Raw genomic sequence first — 26510 nt, forward strand, 5'->3', positions numbered from 1 at the left:
ATGAAGCTGGTGAATGGGGGGAGAGGAGGAGGAGGTGGTGGGGGTGCCGGTGGAGGCGGAGGTGGAGGAGGTGGTGGTGGTGGAGGAGGAGGAGGAGGAGGAGGAGGAGGAGGAGGGGGAGAAAAGACAGCCTTCTCCTTTAAGAAGTGCTCTGCCTTTCAGTTTGTCAAGAGGAAGGTGAGTTTGGACGAAACAAACACACACACACACACACACACACACACACAAGCCACATATTTTTGGGATGGACAAGTATGTGCCTACACACATGCACCTACATAACCAGGGTGAGGTAAATAGGCTGCTGGGGGAGGTGTCACAGCCACCGTGCGCTTGTTTGTGTGTTTGAGTGTATGTGTGGGTGTGTGTGTGTGTGTGTGTGTGCGCCCACTCCAGAGATGATGTCATTGTGAAAGCTAAGTCGTACTAATCAGGTGCAAGACTCGACACCTTGTGTTTATCACACTGTTGCGTTAAAGAGCTCACAACTGCTTGGTAAAAATCATGACATGACATCATTGGGCTGGCGAGGCTCTTCAGTTTTGAATTTATTCAGCATATCCTGCAGTTATGCTGCAGTACTGCCACAAGATTCACTTCCATCTCAATACTAATGATGAATATATCATGTAATGAGTGCATTTGTGTAATGGGTTTTATGTGCTGACTGTCCCATAAAAATAAATAAACGAACGAAGAAATAAGTAAGTAAATAAATAACCTTGTAGAATATTGGGAAATGCTTAATTCATATATAATTTTTGATACTTTAGAAGTCATCTATCATCATGGGCAAGCTGTATGCATTGCATTAGTGATGGCTGGTTTTGTCATTATCCTCTACATGCTGCAATTTACCATCCTCTCTTTAGGATCACAAAATGATCATCTAAATTGACAATATTTTCACAAATAATTTATGGAAGAAAACATTGGATATTTTTGTGAGAAGTGTTTTTGAGAAATCAGGTTGTTGGATATTGAGCATTTAACTATTTACCTGTTATCCACAATGGATGTATGCTCTTACACCATATTCTTTTTGCCACACACAGTAATATTTCAAATGATTTTCATTGATTATTATGAATTACTGTAATCACAATGCTTTTCTTAATATATATAGTCTAACATGTATTAAAACATGAATAACCAAGCTATCATTCTGATGGGTTGGATTTGTGGGGATTACATTTCACAAGATACATGTCGCAAACAACTTTCTCAATAAGATAATGCATCTTAAATGCTACAGTTTGATCTGGAAGCTTCTGCAAACTTTCATTGCAGTAAATGTTTGTAACTCCAAGAGAATTCTCAGAACCTGGGGTTCTGCAGGGTTCTGTTCTGAGTCTACTGGTGTTTTCTTTTTATATTTAACATTTAACATTTAACATGGATGGATTCAGATACACTAATACCTGGTTCCTGTCTGTCTGCTGTCAAGACCTGATTTTCAGCTATTTTTTTGCTTCTTAACTCTGCTGAGACAGAAATGATCACTGGACTAGTGAGACCCTGTCATCTTTACAACAATTTCTCTCTGTCCTTGGATGATGGTGTTATTCAGTGCAGTGACAGAGTTACATAAGGAGCCTTGGTGTGTTTCACATTCTTTCGATCTTCATATTAAAGAGGTCCCCAGAGTCATCTCCTTCAATCTTAGAAACATTGCTAAGATCAGACCTCTCTTGTCAATAAAGGACGCAGAGATCTATATCCATGCATTCAAGACATTGCAGTTGAATTATTGTCATGTCCTTTTCCTTGGTTGCCTGGGATGAGTGTCAAAGGCCTGCAAGCTGTTCAGAATGCGTTAGCGTGTCTTCTGACCGGAGCAAGTAAATTTGAACGTATTGTCTGGGGCTGGCCTCGCTCCACTGGCTTTCTGTTTGGACAAGAGCAGACTTTAAGGTGTTGGTCCTCTCCTATAAAAGAGTCAATGGCATTGCACCATCTTATTTATCTGACTTGGTGAAGTCATATGTAGCTGGATGAACAGTGTACTCCTAGAGTTCTCGCCTTTTGTGCTTCCCCAAGGTCTGAAAGAACACTATTGGGAAGAGAGCCTTTTCTTTCCATGCACCAACATTGTGTAATAGTCTGAATTCTTCCAAACTGATCAAGCCTCTTGGATGAGAGGTGAAAATGTCTCCAAGAGAAGAAACTCAAGTCCAGTTGCCACAAAAATAATTTGACCAGAATTATGACCTGGATGACTGAGATCCTCCAATCACAGTCTGAGATCATTTTTTTTCAAGGCATTTTTGTGTGTAGTTTGCATGTTCTCCCTGTGTTTATTTGGGTTTCCTCCAGTTTGCTCCCACAGTCCAAAATTATGCAATAGGTTAATTGGAAGCCTTTAGCCGTATCACTACAGGGAAGACAGAAAAAATAAATTAATTTGAGATTTTCATTTCATTTTTGTCTTATTTTTCTCCTCTGTACAGCACTTTGATAGGAAGTGTTCTATGAACATTATTATCATCACATTGCACTAACTGAAAAATTATCCTCTACAACCAAAATTCCCCCAAACAAATTAAAAACATTGAACATGCTCATGGATCTCTATTATGTCACTGATGCCGAAAATGAAGTTGACAACAAAAAAACAGTTCTGCCTGAAATTACCCTTAAAATTACTTGCAGCCTGTGGAGGAGAAGGGCATGGCTGCATTCCCTGTTCTAGTAATGTTGCCGAACATTGTTTTTCCATTACCCAAACAGTGAAATAAAATAAATTAGGCAATTCCTTTTTTTATTTGTCACATAGGTTATTATTTTCAAGTTCTTTCATTTTTATAGGGTGTGAATATGTTTCATGAATACAATAATAGGCAACATTAACAAATGTGTCTACATGCTTGATGAATATTTTTTGGCACTATGTTTTGTCGGTTCGATGTTGAGACCATTGTAGCCAGAATTTGGCCATGAGTTATGACTCATTTAGATGATGTACTAAGTGTGTTATTCATTATCATGGATGCATCTGGCGAACTGATAAATTAGTAGGAGAATACGAACAGATTATGTTTTGTTAACACCCACACATAAACAGAGGGACCCCACAGGCATATACTGCTAAAATAGAACAGTCCATCCATCTAACCATCTTTCCATCCAGAAGGATAGATAGATCCATCCCCCCCAACTATTCATCTGCTCATACTGAGCTGTTCTCCTTTTATGTTTTTCTACACATTATCTTGCAATGCAACAATTTTCTTGCTATAGGATGGCAAGCAGCTCCAGATCCACATCTTATAATGAGGTGAACACCAGTTGGAGCGTACTGTAGGTTTTGTATAATGCATCTTATAACATGCAGTCGTTAAATATAAACATAATGGCTATCAGGACAAAAGATTAATCTGTTGGAGTCTGACCAAACCAAACTAAATGAAGAGGAACTAAAATCAGAAAAAAACATATGTTAATGTTATGTTAATATTAATACAACATTAGTATTAATAATAATAATAATAGTTACACTAACTGATTAATATAAAGAGTACTTTCCAGCAATTATTTATTCTGACTATCCTGTAATGACGGATTCAATAGGGTTGAAGCATCATGTTGATCATCCATTCATCTTCTTCCACTTATCCTGTACTCAGGGTCGCAGGAGCCTACCCCAGCTGTCATCCTGTAAGAGGCAGGGTACATCGACAGTCAATTGCAAGGCCACATATATAGACAAACAACCATTCACTCACTCATTCATTCGGGGCAATTTTCCCAATTTTTTCCGATGAACCAGAGAACCCAGAGGAAACCCACGCAGACACAGGGAGAACATGCAAACACCACACAGAAAGGTTCCCTTGTCAGAATCCAACCAGGGTCCTTAGTGCTGTGAGGCCGAAGTGCTTACCGCTGTGTCATGTTGATCATGTCAAGGTCTAAGTCTTTGTCTTCTTAATGCTACAATTCATTTAGTGGACATATTCAGAAAAGTATTTCCCCCAAATGTACATTGTCAGAAGTCAAAAACACAGAAATACTCAATAACAGAATGGTTATTTGTTGTTAGGGTGCTAAATGATTTAATGTGACTGTAATTTGGTTCCCAGAATAAATATGTCAAGTTGTGGATAACCTGATAATCTATCATTACTGTCATTCTCATCCGATGTTGAAAGCAGAATTGCTGCCCTCTGTTTGAACCGCTGTCTCTGTGCCTTTGACGCTTTTGGGTGCCAAACCAAGAGCCAAAAAACAAAACAAAAAAAAAAAACGTCCACATAAAATTCAGTGTAACGGGTAACGCTCATAGCAGTAAAAGTAATGTATTTCCTATGTGCATCATCTGACCTTTGGGCGAGTTGAAGGCTGGTTGCTTTTTGACATGTTGACCAGATGGAGTTTTCCTCCAAGTCTGTTTTCCTTTACACTCAACATGCCTTGACATACAGCAGCACCACCCCTGCACGCACACACAACACCACAATAACAGCTCCAGCAGTCATTTTCAGTGTGCGTGTGTGTGTGTGTGCGTATCAAAATTGTTTCGACCGTGAACTGATCAGTCACATAACCCTTTGCAGTGTTTTCCACTCAGTATTATGAGACTTCTCACGAGAGCTTTGTTTTTTTCTTTCTCTACCACTTTTCCTCTGTTTCCCATGAGCCCTTTATATTTATGTTAACGGTGGGGTGTTGACAAGATTACATACAGGAAATGCACACCAGATTTCACACAGACTCAGTATATCATCCTTTTATGTTACTAGAAAACACGCGATCACACAACTTTCATGCAACAACATCAACATGTGTTGCTGATATCTCACAAGTAAGCATATGCCACTCATTGATATCAATGTGGGGGAAATAGAAGATTATATTTTCTTTATGCTTCCTTTATGTATGAGTTTTATGTCCCGAGTGCTGTGAGTCTTGAGGATACTTGACTATCTACTATTGGCCAATCTGACGGACATGACTTATAGAAAAAAATGACATAAGAAACTCCAATTATCTGTGCATGGGACTTGATTCAATTACATGCGAATCAAAAATTCTAAAATAGAAATAAAAGTGTTTGTGTATACAGTATGTATATTTCATTGTTTATTGATTTTTTTTCATGCAGGTGAGACGATGGATGAGGAATCCTAAAGTAAGTGTGGAGAAGGTCCAGGGGAAAAGCCTCCTCTACCCTTGCCCGAAGTGTCCGCTGGCTGAAGAACTTTGGTACACCCACATCCCCTCGCCCTACGGCTGCTGTCACTACTCTGGCCTGCAGGGTGGCCAGTACTATCACCAGGAGCCGCCGTCACCGTGCCCTGCCATTGGTCAAGCCAACAGCCATGACAAGAGCAAGGGCTGCAAGGTAAAGAGGAAAAAAAAACACTGTATATATTTATACATATACAGATAAATATGTATGCTCGTCTATGCATTCAGTTACTGATGGAGTTATGTGTGCACACAGTGCTCCTTTTTATTATGGGATATTTCATTTAATCAGCTGGCTGCATCTCAGTGTATTCCCATGTGATAGGTTCAAAATCCATATAGCTATAAAACTCAATCTGTGATCATTTCTGTTTATTGCTTGGATTCTGTAGTTAGAGGACAGCAATCAAGCAGGTCACAAGCCTTGCATATCACCGCATTTAGAGGTGTTACCATATTTTCTCGACTAAGTATAACAACATGTCAATAGTAATAATAATTATATTAAAGGTAAAATAATAAAGTAAAATTATTAATTTTGTAAATGCAGGAACTAACTGAAGGACCATTTGAAGTATTTTAATCATTTGAGATTTGAACCCAAACAAAACCTACTTGGAAACTCAAGTGTCAATCGGTAATGAAAATTTGTTTTTTTTCAGGTGCTTTTAAATTATCACAACTTGCTTGTGAACCAACATAAATCTCTTTTTCTGATTTGGTTTTTCTCTTTGGTATTCGAGTTCAAATGCAACAACTAATTAAGTGCTTCAAGACTGAAGAAAAAGATGGAACTCTAAATACTATGCAATTTCAGAAACATTTGTGTCGGTAGACTTCAAGCTGAATCATTTCACATAATTCGTTACCTTTCAATGGGTTGCTCACATTTTCATTTCAAAAGAGCAATACAGTTCTCAGAAACTGTTTTCAAATAGCAACAAGGCTTCATTGAGGAGACACTCCTTTTCAGGATTTACTGCGCCAGTATATAATTACAGAGTAGTCTGAGAGCCACTAACTCCACACTGTCGTGCTCATAATGAATCCAGCAAAAGCATGTGCAAATGGTGTGAATATGGGCAAACACGATCCTTGGCACTGTTGAAAACTCTTTTCCAAATGTCAAAATTTGCAATACCTGTTCGAAGAATTCATAAAAGAATGGGTTGCTGTCTTGTCATGTATTGTTTCAATGAAAAGTTTCACATGAAGATCCCAATGAATATGTAAATCATTAGCATATCACAGATTATGAAATGAACGAAGAACAACATAACAGAATTAATGTAAATTTCAGGCTGTTGAAGCTCCATAAATTAGTTCAGAATATGCTTTTTTTTCCAGGAGAAATTGACCAACTCATTACACCAATGTGACCCAGTTTAACATTCTTGGCCAGCTAAAAGGAAAGGCTACCCCTCTCCCTTTCCTCAAAGTTAAATCCTGAGTAGAATTATGTAAACCTTTAACCCATTTTCAAGACCGTTTGTTATGTCATAAGCTGTTTTTGGTGACATTTCAAAACACTAAGCTCAGCAGAACGGTTCTACATTAGCTTGATATAATTAAAGAAGAAAACAACTTATCAATGCAAAAGACAATATATTATCAGCAATTCACGTGCTCTCAAAGCCAACATAGCCTGTTCCATTCATGCAAAGCCTGCGGCAGGTGTGCATGTTGACCGACGGTTATGTGACAGCAATTCAAATGACTGTCCTGATGAATATCAATCATCGTGTCCATCAATACCTTCTTTCCTTGTGTGTTTTGGGCTGCTCCCACAGCAAATAAAGTGACTCATCGTAGACCATGTTGCACTGTGTATCTTTGCATAATCACTCACAGAGAAACAATTCTGAGGTGTGTAATCAGTGGAGATCGGCTTATGGTTTTTTCCATCTCCTGAAGTAATCTCCCTATTTTCCACTTTAATTTGCCAAGGGCTTATTCCATGTTTTCCTGTCTCACTATGTCTCTCCTTCAACCAATGGATGTATCACTTAGGTCTCTTGCCGATAACCTGTGTGTGTCATATGCGCTAGCCATGGTGTGTCTGTGTGTGTGTGTGTGCATGTGTGTGTGTGTGTGTGTGTGTGTGTTGATTTATGTTTAGGATTAATGAGTGTTACAAGACTAGAGAAGGGGCTCAATGGTCACTCATCCAGTGGCAAGTTTTCACCGTGTAAGCACGGAATATTGTGTGTATGTGTACGTGTGTGTGTGTATGTGTGTGTGTGTGTGTGTGTGGTAAATGATCGACTAAAAAGCACTTTTCCTGTATTTGAGTCAATGTTGTATTGCCAAATACTCCATGACAAAATCCACCCAAAAAACGTCATGTACTGTACTGTTCTCTACATACATTATCTCTTGCACTATCCAAACACTTGGTTTGCCCAACACTTGCAAAGTGTGACAAAAATGCTCAAAAATGATATCAGTAACAGCAACATTCCTGTTGAATGCTGGACACATGACTCTTTTCTTAAGGAGTCCTTCCTATAGAGTTTGTTTACGCTTTAACAGGCATTGCATTTTATATTTTGATCCAATGTGGGGCAGCGTATTATGGGAACGTTGACAGGCCGGTTTCAATTGAACACATATCAACAAGATTTTGGGGCAACCTGTGTATCTGCAGTTCTCTGTAAAAGAAATAGGTCAGTGTAACAGGAAGAAAAAGATTGATATGCAAGTACCGGTAATCATTTGCGAAACTTTGTGTTCAGGGTTCATAAATCAGAAATATGTCACGTTATTGTCAAATATCACGTTTATAATGTAAGGCGTGCTTGTTTTCATGGTCATAAAGATATTTCAAAATCTAAAATTGATAGTGTGCTTGAAAAGTTTATATTTAATGCATTAACAGAAAAAATCAAATTCCTCAATAATATTCTGAGATCCATTCATTGTGAAAACTTAAATTTTGCGTATTTACAGATTATGTACATTTAAGTACGTTTAAGTAGGTTTAGATATATGAGTTTCCTCTGTAGAATGAGAAGGGCCAACCTAGGCTACTGCTTCGTCACACTTCACTGCCTCACTATTTCTTGAACTCCAGAGGGGAATCGTTAGTTTCACGCTATAACTTCAAGTTGGCGGGTAAGGCTCCCGCTCCACACCATTGAGACTGCCATCCCACTGTGAAAATAAAAACTGTGTGGGAATGCCCCCCAAAATGAATTAAAAGAAAAATGCAATTTGGAAAAGGAATCAGGAGATAAATTACATCTTTTAATGTGTGAAAAATGACAACATAACATGTGAATGTGAATAAAATGGTAAACAGTGATAAAATGCAAACATACACATGTGGAGGAGTCCTCCACAATGTGTCTTTTTCTTCTGAAATGGTAAATCAGCTGACTTTGGGTTGAGAGCCAATGAGCAATGAAGGCTTGTATTGTCTCCACTAACACAAATCAGCGATTTCTTTTCCGCATTGTTTTTCTTTTTGTTTGCTTGTCTGTTTGTTTTGGGCGGTGGAATGGAAACCAGGCATCGATTCACTCTTGCCTTTTGGCGAACATAATGTTAGTGCAAAGTAAGGAGAAAAGAATAGTATAGAAATGTAGGAGGGTGTGAAAGTCTCAAAGTCAGTTAAAGGAACTGAAGATGAATAAAATAACTGGATGATGACAGACAGAGGCAGCTTACTCTTCTGTCTGCGAAGACTCGGGGATGATATTGCTCATTTTCTTAAATACATTATTGTTTTTTTTTTTGTTTGTTTGCTTTTATAATGAAGAAGTAGCTTGTAATTTTTTTTCTTTTCACCTTCTGTGTTGCACAGGATTTTCAATGTAAGTCCGACACCCATGGCTGAAGGTTTTGTGATTCTGAATCTGTTTCTGTCTATAACATGTATTTTGCGCAATTTTGCTATGTGTTGTCACAAAGGATTAGTTTAAAAAAAACGTACAATAAAATAAAATAAAACACAAGTAACAAATTCAGTGGAAAATTGATTAACCAAACTCATTCACTGCTAGTTTCCCTTGAAAACACGTCACATTAATTTATTTTTTTCCCAATAACAATGCCTTAACATCTAAAACGCAGGCGATGTAGTACAGCCTTGACCCAGTGCTTAGCACAGCCTTCCCCCAGCTGCAGTTTTCGATGAGTGTATCGTTGCCAAAACTAAATATAGACCAAGTGTTACAGCCCAGTTTTTTTTTTATTACACTATGAAGTCAGTGTTATAAATTTATGACACCTGGCCGGTTTCCATAGTGCAATGACTACAGAAATTAAATGAAGGAAGAGGAAGTTAACCGGTTGATTGGATGAAATTATAATCAAAAACATACAGAATAAATAGTGATGCTTTAGAACCAGCTGTGCAGGGTCGGGGGAGCCGGGCAACACATAAACAGGGGAAGCAGGCGAGAAAAAGAGATGAGGATAGCTGAGAGGACAGGTTTATTAGAGCAGGAGGTCACAGCTTCCGCCCTGCCCAAGCATGATCAGAAATCAAAATCATAAATTCTGCCATTAAGGACGTCCTGAGCTATCTCGCGCGCAAGCAGACACGCTGTGGAAATGACGTGCATGCACAAAGCTGGGAGCAAACACAGCATTTTCACTAATCTCTCAGCTAAGGTCTGTTCTGTTCTTGCTGAACACTTAATCATTTTTTGCTGACTGCTGACGCTCCATGTTTTCATTGTCATCATCTAAGATCAGAACATTTTGAAAACATCGTGGCTAACTTTTCATCACACAAGATAGAGTAGGATGAAACATGTGCTTGGCATGTCTGATATTACACACAATTAGCTTATTATCACCGTAAAAAGGGCCCACAGGCATCATTCTCCACTGCATTTCATTTTGACCTTGTCTTTTATAGGTTGACCGTGTTATCATATCCATGCATCTTGTATGGTTTAACCAAAAACCTGAGTCTGGAAGGCCCATCTCATTGTAATTCTGTTTGTGTTTACTATCTAAAACTAATCGATGCCTGGGAAAGAAACAGCGGTTACTAGAAGAGTGAATGTTGCGTTGAAATGAAAGCAGGGAGTGAGGTATTAGAACGGGGTGAAGGAGGAAGGAGATGAGGGAAGCCAAGCGTATCCGGAAGGGCAATGATTATTATCTCCTTGCAGCCTGTGCGACAAAGTTCTCAATACAGCAGAGAGCTATGGACAGGGATGTTGAGAATTTTGCTTAGATACAGAAACAGCATCACCTGATTTGTATGTGAGTTATGTTCACCTTGTCAGCGACTCAGCTGAAACAGAAGCACGATCGCAACCCTCCTCGCAGTCGAAAACCTTGATCGGTTTCTTTTTGAAAAAAACAGTTGGCCCCTTTTGTTTACCATGGAGAGAAAACAGAGGGTGACGACCTATGACAAATTCATGTCTTTTGTTCCCCCTCACCAGCGACAAGACCCCACAGGCTGACATCTCTTCCATGAATGCTAATGCATCGAGTCAGAAAATGAGACACTGAGGAGGCCGTGATGGTGGGCCGATTTCATTCAAAGACCCCGCTAAGCTAAACTCTCACAAGTACATACAAAATTAAGGGGTTCGAAAGATAGAAGAGAGGGAGAGATAACAGGTGGTTTGCTTAATCTTTATCCTTTTGCAAACCTGCTGCTAGTACAGTCATCTTTTAAATATAAAACGGTCCACTTGCGCTGCGCATGTTTCGAGTGTCCTGACACTGCACATCACCTGTCTCATACTTAATATCAGGTCTCTGACTTACCTTCAGTTACTTATTTTTATTTATACCAATAAATGGAATTTCGTTCTTTGTACACTTGGTGCATGCCGAGTGACCTTAAAGACTAAGTCTTAGTCAAAGTCTAAGTTCTCCCGGACTATGAACTCAGGACTTTGTCCCAGGCACCATTCCCGTTAAATGTATAATTTTGAGGTAAGTCGGTTCACTTGACAGCAGAGTTAATGAGTTGTGCATCAGAATTAGATGCCGTCTCAGCACGATGAACTTTTACCAATGTTTCTGAGACATGAGTCAGAACTTTGACCTCCGGCCGTCTCCACGTAATGGTGAAACTGTGGACACTGGATGGGGAATCTTGATTTGCTGATGACTGAGCTGAAGTGTTTTTCCCAGCAGCAGAATATGTGCAATATAGCAATAAAACTGTCACCGGTAAATGGCACACACTTTCTCAGATAAGCTTCATAATCGTAGGATTAATAGCAGGGCTGCTGTCTTGGACTAGATGAGATACCACCCTTACTACTTAAAGACCAGGTGAACTTTGTTATGGTGCATCACGCTTTTCCCTCCTGAGCCTTTGACCCAATCTCAACCCTCTAGCTTCTTGGAATAAAGAATATACCGGTAAAACTATTGTTAAAAAAAACAAGAAGAAGCTTGAATCCCAGCTTTTGTTGCATTCACAATGAATGTATTACGATCAGGCTGTATTTTTTTTTTTTTTTTCTTTTCTTGCTTTTTTTTTTTTTGGCCTTGATTGTTAGAAACAGCCCACAAGGACCAATTATATTAGATACGAAGATACACAGCACAAGGAGCCAAATTCCCGTTTCGACATTGTTGGCTTCTCATGCATACAAAGTTCGGCTTGCACTTTTTGAACCGCTCAGCTAAATGAGTCAAAGCTTTCTTTCTCCACATAAGCACCTTCCAACATTCATTTCTATTCCGTAGAAATGCCCAGACTCGGACCCTCCTCCTCGGACTTCCATATTAAACCAGTGCAGTGCTCAATGTCCATATGATGCTTTATCAGCTTGGCCAATGTCCAATTCCTCTTTGTCCCCTTGGCAATACCTGACACAATCATCTGGTTTACTGTTGGAAACATTTATTGTCACTTGTTTCCTACACTGGACTCTCTCCATTTGAATTATCTTGTATATCCTGTATTAACCTGATGTTTACTTAAATTTATCCTATTGCTGATATTACCTTCTCTGCTGTGATTTAGCATGTTTAATTGGCATTAAACTCCCTGGGTATTGAAAATATGAAACCACCGGGGTTCAGAGTACACTTTGCGATGGAAAACTACTAATCCTCTTGCTATTACTTTGTTCCTCGGCCAACTGCTCTGGCAGAGAAGGAATTTGGTTGTAGTAATATACTTGGAATTGTTTTTCCACCATTATCTCTCCTCTTTTCAAATCTGCAAAAATGGCACCTGTCCTTCTGTTGCTATTTTAGCATTAAAGACCCTTTTTTCTACTAGGGAATAAAAATCACTATAAAAGAGATAAATAAGCACTGAACAGGCACTTTATGTCTTAGCTGCAATTTATGGGATTTGCAGAGATACTGTGGAACGAGTAAATTCATTTTAAAGTGTGCTCTCCCGAAAAAGAACAACCTTTTGGAGTGTTTAGAACATTAAAAAATTCATCGTATTTCTTGTTTTGTGCATAAATAGAAATAGAAATAGAAATAGAAATAGAAATAGAAATACATGTTCATTTGTTTATGGTCATCCATGAGCTTTGGAAGCTGTTATCCATGTTTATATCTTACCATGTAAATATTTCTTATGATCTTTTAGCGGTTCATTTTTGACCAACATAAACCTAATGTTTCATGATATGATCTCACCATCTACAGCTTAATTCACAAGAACTAAAAAATGCAGAGCTTGGTTTTAAATGAAGGATAAAAAAGGGCTACATCAGTAGCCTCATAGCCTTTCTTTGTGTTAAACCTCTTGCAGCCAAGTATCAACACCTCTTCTTTTCATTTCCTCCCCTCTTCCTGTCTTCATTTATTCTGCTGACCTTGGACCCCCAGAGAAGAGGGAGCACGTTCTCTTCTGAGTCTCATTGTGAGGGAATTTCAGGATTACCGTTGTTCTAATCTACCCTGAGAAGCCACTTAATTCCATCTTCCATCTTGATGTTCCAGAGCTAAACCCCAAACTGCTGTGCCATAGAGGCTCAGCGGCATCCTGAATATACAGCTCATGTTGTTCCCAAATTCACATGCTTAGCTCCAATGAAACGCTTTGTCCACCGAGCTTAAGGCTGAAATTAGAGCTGGCCTGATTAGCTTCCAAATGGGCAATATGCTTAATCATGGTGTGACAATAATATTCTACAGTGCTCCCACAACCATGCAGGTAGTTATTATTTTCACTTAAAGCTATTGGTTTGCTTTTCTACCTCACTGCATGAAGAGACTATCGGGCCAATTTCAACAAAACTTACTGATGGGCTGCTGTATGGACTGAAGATGTACTTATTAAATTATGATGTTAAACTGTTGAACATTTTGTTATAGTGGCATTGGCAGAGATCTGCTTTCTCCTGGTGCCCTGCGGTCAGCCGGATGAGTTAGAAACTTACTGAGCTTGGCAGTGGGCTGTAGAACGCATAAATGAAAAGTCCACTCAAATCGTGTGCAGATCCATTGCACAGAGAGGTAAAAGTCTATTTTTCTTACATTGACCTTGGTGCATTGTGCATTTTAAGAATCAAACCCCATTGGGCTAGAGTGTGATGAAGAAGAAGCATAGATAATGTAATTTTGCTATCTGATCATTAATATCAGTTAATTAAGAATTACACAGACATGCTTGGCAGATTATTCACAGGACATCCAGTCTCAGAGGCTTGACAGACATTAAGTAAAACACAACTGCCACAATCTACATGATCTCTCTGCTTTTCATTTCAAATAATCATCGCAAGTCACACTATTTCACTATTTCACACTAGGTCAAGTAATCAAATGTTGATTTGTTAACTCATATACTGTTGTACACAAGTAAAGTAAAATTGTGCCTACCGTATCCATTTACTTTAAAATCCAAACGCAAATACAGAAAATACTTTATGTAAACATATATATAAACTCTTATGAAGCAGATACAGATTCTGTGCTTCTGTAATTTGGAAGGTTTGGCTTTTGCTCTTGTTAGTTCAGCTTTTTGTGCAGTCATCCGACTGTGCAGCCTGGATCCCACTCTGTAACTGAAGCATGTGCCCTTTGGGAGCCTTTATATTTATACTATTTGGTGGTGTGGCTGCATAGAGCTGCAATTACACGGCTGAAATTATATTTGGCAAAGGGGCTTTCAGGCCTCTGAGAGTGTTTGTGAATTTTAAACCACGGATTCCCAAATTGGGAGTAGGAATCCTTCAGGGGGAGCAAGGAATTACCTTATGTGCAGCTGAAGTAAAAGAAAATTGTGAAAAGGTGCTTTCAGTTTTTGAAAATCAAAATTTTACGGTTCAATAAAATATTAAAGCAATGGTTTATTTTTATCTCATGAGAAAATTTTAACTGCACAGTACAGTTACAGGTCATTTATAAATATATATTTATAAATATATATGGGTATGGGGCGGCTGAAGTTCAGTTAGGGTGTCCCTTCACTGCCTCCAGGATGGCAGTTTGATTCCCAGACGAACGCTGAAGTGTCCAGCTATGTGTGTGTGTGTGTGTGTGTGTGTGTGTGTGTGTGTGTGTGTGCATTTATATGAAATATATGTATATATACAAACCTGCTAGAAAAGATAAAAATCAAAATACGTATTTTTAATTAGTGTGACAGTTATACCTCAACCCATTCCAAGGATAGTGAGAACACTGGGAACATCTACTTTAAAACTCATGAAATGAAGCATTTACATATCAAAGAGTGGCTGTTGAAATAGAAATAAAAGAAGCTTTTGGAGTTGTAGCGAACAAATACTAAAAAATATATGATATCTATTGTATTTTATGAAAGCAGCAAGAATGAGTGGTTGCAATCTTCTGATGGGGAATTTTGAACTATGGTTTACAGTATGTGGTTACACATTCCTATGATATAGGCAACAACCCACTCAACGTTTAACCATGAAGATAATGTTGTTTTGGAATCCCTGCAACCCCTAACATCCTTCTAATCTTTCAAAAAAAGTAAATATGTGAGTGAAAATGCAAATTAGGCTTTCAAGAACATATTGTTCTCTTATGAAAAATGCAAACACAGTATTCTCATTGTGATCCTTTTATTCTCTATATAGATAAAAAAAAATAATTAAACTTGTTATCCCAGAGGAAGACGAGATCTAGTAAAGTTGGATTTCTTATCAACCGCTTCACTTCAAAGAACCTGAAGATGATGCGTGATGAGAGGTTTTGATGTCAGTCATCCCATGTTTATGCTTGTTACCAGGAGTGCTGATACATCAGGCGATGTTTGGGTTTGTATTGCTATCTCAGAGAGGCAGGATGGAATGTTCAACATCAAAACAAAGACAGAAAGTAACAAACACCATAATATACCCTGCTGTGAGTAAATGGGCCCCATTTCACAAAGATATATTCCCGTCAACATTTACCGAAATGAAAGGAAGAAAAACGTGTACCTTTTTTTCTCTCCCGGGCCAAAAAACATAAAACAGAGGTTACCACAGAGCAGGTGACTTTAGGTGACACTGTGTGATCGGCAAACATATCGGGGATAAAGATTTAATAAAGATAAGGAATTGCTTCAACAAGGTGAAGAAGGCTATAAAAAGCCAAGAGCAGCTCAGGGTCAATATCCCAGTTTTAAAAATCCCACACATAACCCTTCATATTTTATTTGCTACTCAAGAATAACAAGACTGCTCTCTTTCCTGCTACCCCCGTTTCTCAGATATTCTTCTAAGTCTCTCTCTCTCTTTCTCTCACTCACAGTATTTCTCAGTTTTCTTCCCATGAGACTTGCTTGCTTTTTGCTCCACATCAGGCTTCCTGAACAACAGTTTTTTTGCCTCCCCTCCCCTAAGAATTGCTCCATGTCATTCATTTATTCCCATACCTGCAAATGGCATTTCGAAACAGAAGGGAGGGGGGAAAGATGGAGAAGTTAAAGGGAAAGAGCTGACCTTAGTGTTAATGAGCAAGTCTCATCTGTGACAGAATGAGATAGCTTATGTAAGATTATCCGTGTTACCGGTATCCGTTTAAGTCTCTTGAAAATATTCCCCTTTTCTTGTTTTCACATCGCTTCTTATGCAGGTTATTTTCTGCAATCTGCAACGATATTCTTTCCGCTGATGTTTCCTTCCCTTTCCTTATTTCATTATTCTTTGATGCTCAGACATTTCTCTGATGCCACACAGCTTTGGCTGAGTCACATATCATGGTAATTTGGTGGAGGACTGAAGGGAATAGACACTAAAAGGCCAAAATATGTTAATAACTAAATATATATGGGAAGACAGGGAACCTGTCAGGAAGCGAGGTAAATCTAATCATCATTTCAATGAAAATGATATGATTTGAATTGACATTCAACATGATGGATTACATACATTCACTCTGCATGTCATTGTAACTGAACTGTAAATTCGGTGAGCATACATTGTCAACGTGGAATGTAGAGGGATCGAAGCAGGTCATTTGAGATTAAAAATTATCTTTTAGAACAACGTGGTCTTAAACATTGGTAATTTCTTCATTGTATTTTTTATCACTGAGCTGTGTGATTCCTGTCTTGACTGAGACACATCTCTTCCCTCTGGTCAATGATACTTGTGCCCTTATGCAGGGACATTTTGTCAGTCACAGGGGACAGCGTTGTTGTAAATAACGGTACATTTTCCCATCATACAGATAAATACAAGCTTGAAGAAATGTTGAAAGTCTTTTGGCAGCTCAGTGCATATATTTTTTGCTTCAACCTTCAGGCCTCTTATTTCGATAGCTAAGTTTTGGTGCCAAGACTGATACTGATGAGGGGGAATTATTAAGAAATTAAAAATTCTGAACCATTCCATGCCAAAGAGACATAAACCAACGATTCAAGATGTAGGAATCGGAGGAAGTTTGAATACAATCATTGTGTCAACCAGTTTCTGAGTCTAAAATAGGTGGCGTGAAAAATCTGACACAAAATGCATGACAGCAATTCTTTTGGTTGCTAACAAAGCCTGAATATAACGTCTGCTTGACAAAACATTGCAATGACACATTGGAAAGATATCCCACGACCTACTTTTTCTACTCAACGCTATGCAAAAACAAGTTTCCTTATCAGCCCATATAGGAAGACATATGTCCTCATATAATACCATCAGGTATATCTTATACATCTATTGACTGGAAATGCAGAAATCAATTAATATTTATCTGTTGGCTTGGATTAATTTTGGCGATCAAAGGACGCAACCAAAAACAAAAAGCATTGAAGAGCTGGAGAATTAGCCCTTCTGCAATCGTGGGTATAACAAATGTTTCCTTTGTAAATCTAACATTATGAAGTAATTCCTCGATAATTCACCCGTACTTGTGGAAGAAGAAATGCCTTTATTGACACATGCTGTTTCGATAGAGTTACAACATCAGGGAAATTTGACCGCTGCATTTAACCCATTATGGATGCATCATGTCCAGAAGGCAGTTAAGGAACATCGCCAGGGGAGCAGTTAGGGGTTCAGTGTCTTGCTCAACAACACTTCGACAGCCTAGGAGGAAACTCTGGTTTAAGTAAAACTGACGAATGATTTTTGAAATTCTCACAAGTCATAAAAGTGACTGCGACCTTTTGGAAGCCTGCCTGATTTAATATCAACAAAAACCCAACAGCATCTCTGTTATTTTTTCCTCCCACGTATTAAAAGATTGGTTTGCACTAAAGTGTTACACATTTTGCATTTTGTTTCTTTGCTGCAGGGGGACTCTGTTCATTTTCTGCTTAAATTCCTTGCCAGAGACTGTTTTTAAACCCTCTGATTGTAGAGTGGCACATATGAAACCCTGAAAATGCTTTTTAATCTGCGGAGAGCAAAGGCAAAGGTCAGATAAGAAGTAAGTAACAGGGAGGAAAAGGACCGGGGCCAGATGAAAGAAGGATACGTTATAATATATGGGATGTTTTTATATCTTGATTTATGGATCTGTGCCTCCTGTGTGCATCCTGTCTTTAGAATGAGAATTTCCTTGGACAATATTACATCCTCAGTTTATGAGGTGAAAAGGACATTTTTTACATTCCTTATATAACCACCGTAGTAACAGAACAACTGGCTCCTTAAACAGCGATAGCACAAACCGGGTCAAAGGACATCAAGGAGGGTTGAGCGGAAGGTTAGTCTGAGAATGGCCTGCGTGTGTATCTGTGTCCAAATGTGTGTATGTTTCTTGCGCATATATTTTCTTACCTTCTACACGGCATGCACAGCAGCATCTCCAGGCCAAGGTTCAGCGTGAGGCTATACAATAAAGAATGATGAATGGGACAATAAACATGTTCACTTCAAAAAAATAAAGACCAGTTCACAGGGCTCTACATTTGTATCCAAGAAGAAATACTGCCAATAGAAAAAAACGTTCAAGTCCGTACACAAACACGCATATATGCGTTTGCTTAATCACATTTCCACTGTAGATACATCTGTTTATACAAATATTCATGCACATGCATGATTTAAGTTACAATTAAAATGAAAATGCAATTCGGTAGCAATTTTTTATGTGAAAATCCTTCAAGTGCCTCGCAATCATTCATAAATACAGAAAGGTTTTCTTTTAATCAGTTGCAAAAAAAAATTGCATACACCCACAATCACACTCACACACATTTTCCCCATGCAATGAGAAGCCAGAGAGCAGCAGCCACTGATAGAGGCCTTGATAAGACTCATTTGAAATGGATGCAGTCACTGAACCTGTCCGCTCTGTGTGCCAAGGACACCATTTATACCTTACGTAACAGCAATTCTGGGTCACCGACACATCCATCTTTCCAATTCCCTTTCCTCAAGAACTATGCGCTCTTTGACCTTAGCTTGCATTGTTTCAATTACCTTGAATTCCACTTCTATACCTTCCCTCTCTTGTGGGCATGTGCTTTAAGGGTTTTAAATGCAATCCCTCAGTCTTTAAAGGTTCTTGATCGATGAGGAACTGAAAGAGTCAGGATCTATGTTTTCCTAATTTTTGGTTAAAGAAAATTGCTTATTCACTCCTACAAACTTCTTTTGCAATACAAATGTAAACTTAACGTGCCAAAATGACAAAAGATCTTGGTGTTGAAAAGAATCAAAGTAACATCATAATAATTTGTGATTTTTTTTATTCAAATATCATGATGTTACTGCTTATCATTATTTCTGTATTTCTATGTATTCTGTATAGTGCTAAAGAAACAACTGATTTATGTGGCTTTTGAACCAGTAAATGAATGTATTTCAATATGAGGCACTAAATTTATGTGACACCATTGCAAATGATTGAGACATTAATACAGCCATGGTGTTAGATGTCTTACTGAAACATTGGCACTTTAATCGCATAAGCAAAACAAAGGATAAAAAAAAACAAAATAAATTGTTCAAATACATTACAACACACAAGGGAGACATAGAAGCTCAAGAATGTGTTTTGTCTTCAAAAATAAAAAAATTACCTGTGAAGATCATTTTCTGTTCAGGGAATAATTGCTGACACTTTTCAGAGGATATTTAGCCCATTATGTTTTTGCCATGTAAAATTTTGTCTCTAACGTCCTTTCACTCTGAACAAGATCCTTGACTTGAATGTGGGAACAGGTTGATATTCAGAAAATGCTTTATGTAATAGTCACTGACTAACTGGTTTTGGTATGTTGGTAAATTCTAGGTTCAAAGTGTTGTTTGCTTTTGGTTAAAAAAAAAATCCAATGACAAATATCAATCCTCTTTATCTAGGTGAGGAAGTGGAGGATGCTGGCCCGCCACCACGGTGACAGTGCAAGCAAGGTGAAAGAGGCAGAGTCAGATGTCCATCTGGGGTGTTGTCAGTCTTGGGGGGTACATACATCACCCCTCTTGTCCAATCCTGTCATGCTGGAGTGTTCCATCTGCAGTGGGCCTTACATCAGCTACACCCTGGAGGACAACTGGCAGCCCCGCCAGCGCACACAGGCAAGTCCCTCTCATATTCTAGAATATTTAATAAACCCCAGAAAGGTACTTAAAGGTGGCTTTGTCATTCATCATCGGTCATCAACTTGTTTATCCAAAAGTATTTTCTTATGATTACCAAGGATGCTGACAAATAAAAACGGCACTTGAGCGAAGTTAAGTAGTAATAAAGGAGCATTTTCAACCTCCATTAATATTAAAAGTGCTTCTTAACAATCAGTCTAGGCTTCTGCTCAAATATCACATTGATATGAAACTTGAAAAGCCTAGCTGAGTTTTTGTCATTCAAAAAAAAAAAACACAACACAAATATGAATTAGGAAAAAAATCATTTAACAGAAACCTTATCATCACAATGACACCACCCTATCTGAACATATTCATACATTCATTCAATATGTACACACGTATCCTACAGCCATGCACCCAAAAAAGTGAAGTAATTTCATTGAGAAAGGACATAGGGACAAAGCAGAAGAAACTGGCAGAATGGGACACTCACATCAAACTGAATATGTATTTTCTATTTTGAAACAAAAAAAATAAAAAAGGTTTGGTTAGATCAGGGCACTGCCATCCACAATGCAGCCTCAGGGTGGCACGGGCCAGTTTGTTAGGAATGTTCTGGAGGTGAAAATAATGTCAGATAGACTTAGGAGTCTGAAACTGGAAATTGAATGTGTGATGCTCAGTGATGTTGGTGGCTATGCCCCGCAGGTGGGATGTGAGTTTGAGGAGAAGTTCTGGAATGAGTTAGATGAAGTGGTGCAGAATATCCCCAGGGATGAGAGAATGATAATTGTTGCAAACATCAATGGACATGTTGGTGCAGGCAATAGAGGGGGTGAAGAAATGATGTGCAGATTTGGCTTACAGGATAGGATAGATGGTGGTAAACTTGGCAAAAAGGATGAAAATGGCTGTACCCTTTTTTCCAGAAAAGACAAGAACATAGGGTAGGAGCATGCAGGTAGACTCCAGACGAGATAACCTGAAAGCACTCAGTGACTGCAAAGTGAGAGTGTTGCCAGACAGCATTGGATGGTGGTGTGTAGGAGGACTCTGGTGACAAGGAAGATCAAGAGGACAAAGGCAGAGCAGAGGAAAAAGTGGTGTAAGCTGAACAGAGAGTCAGGGCGAGCGTACAGATGATTGGACAACTACAGCTAATGTTATCAGGGAGACACGTAGAAGAGTACTTTGTGTATCATCGGGAAGGAAAGTAGATAAGGAGACTCGGTGGTGGAATGAGGCAGTGCAGGAGTATCTATAGCGAAAGTGGTTAGCAAAGAAGAAGTGGGACACTGAGGGGACTGAAGAGAACAAATAGGAGTACAAGGAAATAAAGCATAAGGTAAAGATAGAGGTAGCAAAGGCAAAACAAAGGGCGTACGATGACTTGTATGCTCGGTTGGACATTAAGGAGGAAGAGAATGATCTATACAGGTTGGCGAAACAGAGAGATAAAGATGGAAGGGATGTACAATAGGTCTGGGTGATTAAAAGAGGAAATGTATTGACAGATAAGAGTACTTTGAAGAGCTGATGAATGAGGAAAATGAAAGAGGGGCAAGGGTAGAAGAGGTGACTACTGTAGACCACAAAGTAACACAAATCAGTAAAAGTGAAGTGAGGAAGGCATTGAAGAGGATGAAGAGTGGAAAGGCAGTTGGTCCTGATGATATACCTGTGGAGGTGTGGAAGTGTCTAGGAGAGGCAGCGGTAGATTTTCTGATTATGATTCAACAGGATCTTAGAGAGTGAGAAGATGCCTGAAGAGTGGAGCAAAAGTGTGAAGTTGCCCATTTTTAAGAATAAGGGAGATGTGCAGAATTGTGGCAACTATGAGCTGATGAATGAGGAAAATGAAAGAGAGGCAAGGGTAGAAGAGGTGACTATTGTAGACCACAAAGTAACACAAATTAGTAAAAGTAAAGTGAGGAAGGCATTGAAGAGGATGATGAGTGGAAAGGGGTAAAGTTAATGAGCCATACAATGAAGTTGTGGGAAAGAGTAGTGGAAACTAGACTGAGAGTAGAAGTCATCATTTGTGAACAGCGGTATGGCTTCATGCCTAGAAAGAGCACTACAGATGCAGTATTTTGTTTTAGAATGCTAATAGAGAGGTACAGAGAAGGCCAGAGGGAGCTTTATTGTGTTTTTGTATACCCAGAAAAAGCATATGACAGGGTGCCAAGAGAGGAACTCTGGTATTGTATGAGGAAGTCTGGAGTGGCAGAGAAGTATGTTAGACTGGTACAAGACATGTATGCTAGCTGTGAGACAGTGGTGCGGTGTGCTGTGGGGGTAAGTTCAAGGCGGAGGTGGGACTCCATCAGGGATCAGCTCTGAGCCCCTTCTTGCTTGCAGTGGTGATGGACAGGCTGGCAGATGAGGTTCTCGATGGACCATGATGTTTGCAGATGGCATTGTGATCTGTAGTGAAAGCAGAGTACAGGTTGAGGAAAATCTAGAGAGGTGGAGGTATGCTCTGGAGAGGAGAGGAATGCAGGTTGGTCACAGCAAGACAGAATATACGTGTGAGAATAAGAGGAACTCGGATGAAACGCTGAGGCTACAGGGAGTGGAGATCAAGAAGTTGGAGGATTTCAGATACTTGAGGTCAACAGTCCAGAGCAGTGGAGAGTGCGGAAAAGAGGAGAAGAGACGAGCTCAAGCAGGTTGGAATGGGTGGGGAAAAGTGTCGAGGTACTATGTGATAGAAGACTATCAGCCAGAATGACAGGAAAGGTGTACAAGACAGTGGTGAGACCAGCGATGCTGTATGGACTAGAAAGAGTTACAATAACAAAAAGGCAGGAGGCAGAGCTGGAGGTCACAGAGATGAAGATGCTAAGGTTCTCTTTGGGAGTGACCAGGATGGATTGGATCAGGAATGAATCTATCAGAGGAACATGTTAGATGTTTTGGAGAGAAGGTCAGAGAAGCCAGACTGAGATGGTTTGGTCATGTGCAGAGGAGGAATAGTGAATATATTAGTAGATGGATGCTGGAATTGGAGCTGACAGGCAGGAGGTCTCGAGGAAGACCAAAGACAATATTTATGGACGTAGTGAGAGAGGATATGAAGGTAGTTGGTGTGAGAGAGGAGGACACATAGAAAAGGGTTAGATGGAGAAGGTTGATTCACTGTGGTGACCCCTTAAGGGAACAGCTGAAAGGATAAGAAGAAGAAGTGCACTGCCATCTACATTAAGAGCGATATAGAGATGTGATGTCCAGCCTTGGAGGCTAAATAAACAGACTGATGTTATAGGACCAACATATGCCTCAGCTTGTTTCATTCAACACTTTCGGAAGAATACCGCAGAGATACGTTTTCAGAGCTGCAGCATGGAATTGCAAACTAGGGTAAGACTGTATTTAGCTGACAGAAGCTCACAGTCACTTTGAAAAGTCAGTGAGTGACAGCAACATCATGACAAGCTAATAGCTGACATGAAGATAGTTCCATGGGAATGTTGTGAGAAACACTGTGACAGCTGCCTATTATGCTGTTACTGTATGTGAAAAGCAAAAGTGGAGCAGCCTTGAGAAGCTGCAGTGGGATTCTTTTCTGCGTATATTCTTGAGTTTTCTATATTAATAACCATGAATGTGAATTGTTGAGCAAACTGTATAAATCAATGATTATAATGCAAATGTAGCATATCAGTGCAAACAGTAACTTATAAGCACATAAGATATATTGCATTTTTTCACATTTGGCGTTCAGGCCTAATCCTGAGGCATTCTTTGCTCAAGGCACATTTTATTCACACATTCAAAGTGAAGAGGTAAAGAACCACAATCCAACATAACTATGACGTTGGGACTTAAGCGCTCTTTCAATAAAAATTCCAAAACATCTCCTTTCATATGTATAGCACTTAAACGGGAAGCACTGCATGAAAAGTGTTATTACTATAATTGCTATTTTTTACTATTAATAATAGTAGTAGTAGTAGTAGTAATCAAAATAAAAATAATAATAATAACAAATATATGTATAGAGCACTTTCCAAAGAATATTATGAAGCAGTATCCACGATTAGCTATATAACACACTACATCCCAGTATTTGTAGTATTGTTATTTAGAACAGAGGTGTCTCACTCCTTTCAGCAGTTGATTTAATACAATATCACCCTGGAAACGTTGCCTCATTCAAATACTCCATGCAGGGATCCAAGTAAAACTAGACCATGACACAGGCACATTTAGAGACAGTGCTATTAGACATGCAGATTTAGAATGCTGCTGTGAAAAGGTCGCGCTGCAGATCTTCATTGTACTTGAACAGGCATTAAGAAATCTGCCTTATTAGCTTAACTCTGCAAAATGTGCTTGCAGACTCTCACCCCAAGGTCCATTTCATTGGGCTTTAAATTAAATTAAAAATGAAAAAAGAATACATGATTATCAGAAAAGAAACAACTTTCTGGTTATCTCCAGAAAACAAGTCAGAACGGTCAAAGGTCAGAAAAACGGCCACAGAATTAAACTGAAAGTCTACTTCTGCATTGTTTTAATGTTAGTCATCAACCAACCCCCCGGGGTTCTCTGCATGTCTCGGTTCCATTAGTTTACTTGAAATTTTAACCTTTTGATAAGTTTCTTGAGAATACAGTCAGTAAACAGGCTGCACACTCACACACTTGACACATGATGTCAACTAATACTTCAATTTTAATACTTGGACAACCAAAACAGGATTTGCAAGATTTTTCACATCATTAGAAATGTGTTATCTAATGTGTTTGATTTGGCTTCAAGGCTGAATTTAATACCTGGACAAGAAGTCCAAGGCAAAGTCTTGAATGAGTCAGACTCTGTCTTTTATGGTTCATATGTGACAACAGAGTTATACAAATATTTTCAATGGGTGTACATACACAACAATTGCATTCTGTATTGATTTGAGGTATTTTAGTAACTGTTAATTAAAGAATAGTGCTTGTATAAAAATCTCTTACATGTCCTAAGAATTTATTTTCAGATCAGATTGTTTAATGGCACTTTATTTAAGTGGTTCACAGCAACAAAAAGAAAACATGTAGAATGCAGAGAAGGAGCTATCACTCCAATCCCCGCTTAAAAAGGGTATTAAGAATCGTAGAGCCAGACTGAATAAAATGCTGCTATAAAGTATCACCATCTGTGAACCTTGGAGAGGGAAATAAGCCATCTTATAGCTGTTTTTATTGCTGCTGTGTGCTGTTCTGGACATTGGATTAAGATCATTAAGACATCCAGGAAAGGAAAGTGAGGTGGACCTAGTAAAACCTATATCTCAATTGTTTTTCCAGTCAGTCCACATGCGGTTGCAACATAATCGAATTTAAACTTGTGTTCAAAACGTTAGCCGGTCAGTCTGTGTGTAGTATCTTTGCCAGTAACTACCCATTGGTAATAGTGTCTTTTACAATGTACCAATACCAGTAATGTTTGATTTATGAACATTTTGGACCCAAAATAATGAGAAAACATGACCCATGTTAAAAAAAAAGTGTAATCCCTTAATGTCTTGTTTTCCACCCAGGCAATGGATCTGTACTACCACAATGAGTCAGACCCAGACAGCTATTGCTGCCCTGCTGAAAACAGTAAGTCATCGCCATCTAAACATGTTTTTTTTTTTTCCTCAAATCTTCTCTACTTCTGACTTCATGCTTCACATTCTTCTTTCAAGCTGCAACTTGAGTAAATCTATCCAGTGATAACTTTTTTCACCATCCCGCTCAGGATTTTGAAAAGAAACCGTGCATGATCCTTCCATTCATTGTTTTTCTTGTTTTTTGTGGCCTTTCTTATCCAACCTCGTGTCTTTGGGATCAACTCGAACACAGACGCCGCATAGCTTCACCTTAACTCATCACATCATGTGTCCTCTAATTTAATACACAACCTCTCAGGATAATAACTATTGTGGTTAATATTACTATTTGTTGTTTTGTAGAAACAGACCGAGAGTGCAAAGCAGTGTTTAACGACACAGCGCCGTGTTGGGGTCGTCATAGACACCGCACAATGATCCTTTCTGCATCTGTTTACAATGAATGCCAACAACAACAAAGAAATACGATCAGATGAATAGTTAAAACTTGTATGTCTGAAAAATGGCCCAGATTTATTTTCCATCGTAGCCCTGTTTCTTCGCCACCGCAAATCATAGCTCTTTCCAAAGCGCTCGGTCTGTTGGTGTGTCACAGTTGGAAAAGAATCTTTACAGCCATCCTTTTGTTGGCGCCTGTGTTTTTTGGGAATACTGCACGTGCCAATGAACTCCTCTCAGGAATGTGATCACAAACGTGTATGTGCACCAAAGAGGCACAATCTCATTTATCATTTTATTTATTCATATTTACAGTTTAGCAAATCTTTTGACTTTGAGACGATAACTCATATTCGATGAAGAGTCTTTACTAGTTTAATTCCTGTCACTTTACC

The 26510-nt window shown here is 38.9% G+C and overlaps 1 protein-coding gene across 1 annotated transcript; it reads left to right on the top strand.

Moving 5' to 3' along the window:
• Positions 1-63: 63 nt before the first annotated feature.
• Positions 64-25763, top strand: LOC147222700 (uncharacterized; the record flags this gene model as incomplete). Its single annotated transcript, XM_086167585.1, has 5 exons — positions 64-177; positions 5105-5344; positions 19845-20060; positions 25603-25666; positions 25753-25763. Coding segments are annotated over 5 exons (645 nt in total), but the record flags the coding sequence as incomplete, so codon positions are not given.
• Between the last annotated feature and the right edge of the window lie 747 nt (positions 25764-26510).

The sequence above is a fragment of the Fistularia commersonii genome, chromosome 20, assembly GCF_037954325.1.
Source record: "Fistularia commersonii isolate RoL2024-O1a breed Wild chromosome 20, RoL_Fcom_v1.0, whole genome shotgun sequence".
NCBI lineage: Eukaryota > Metazoa > Chordata > Actinopteri > Syngnathiformes > Fistulariidae > Fistularia > Fistularia commersonii.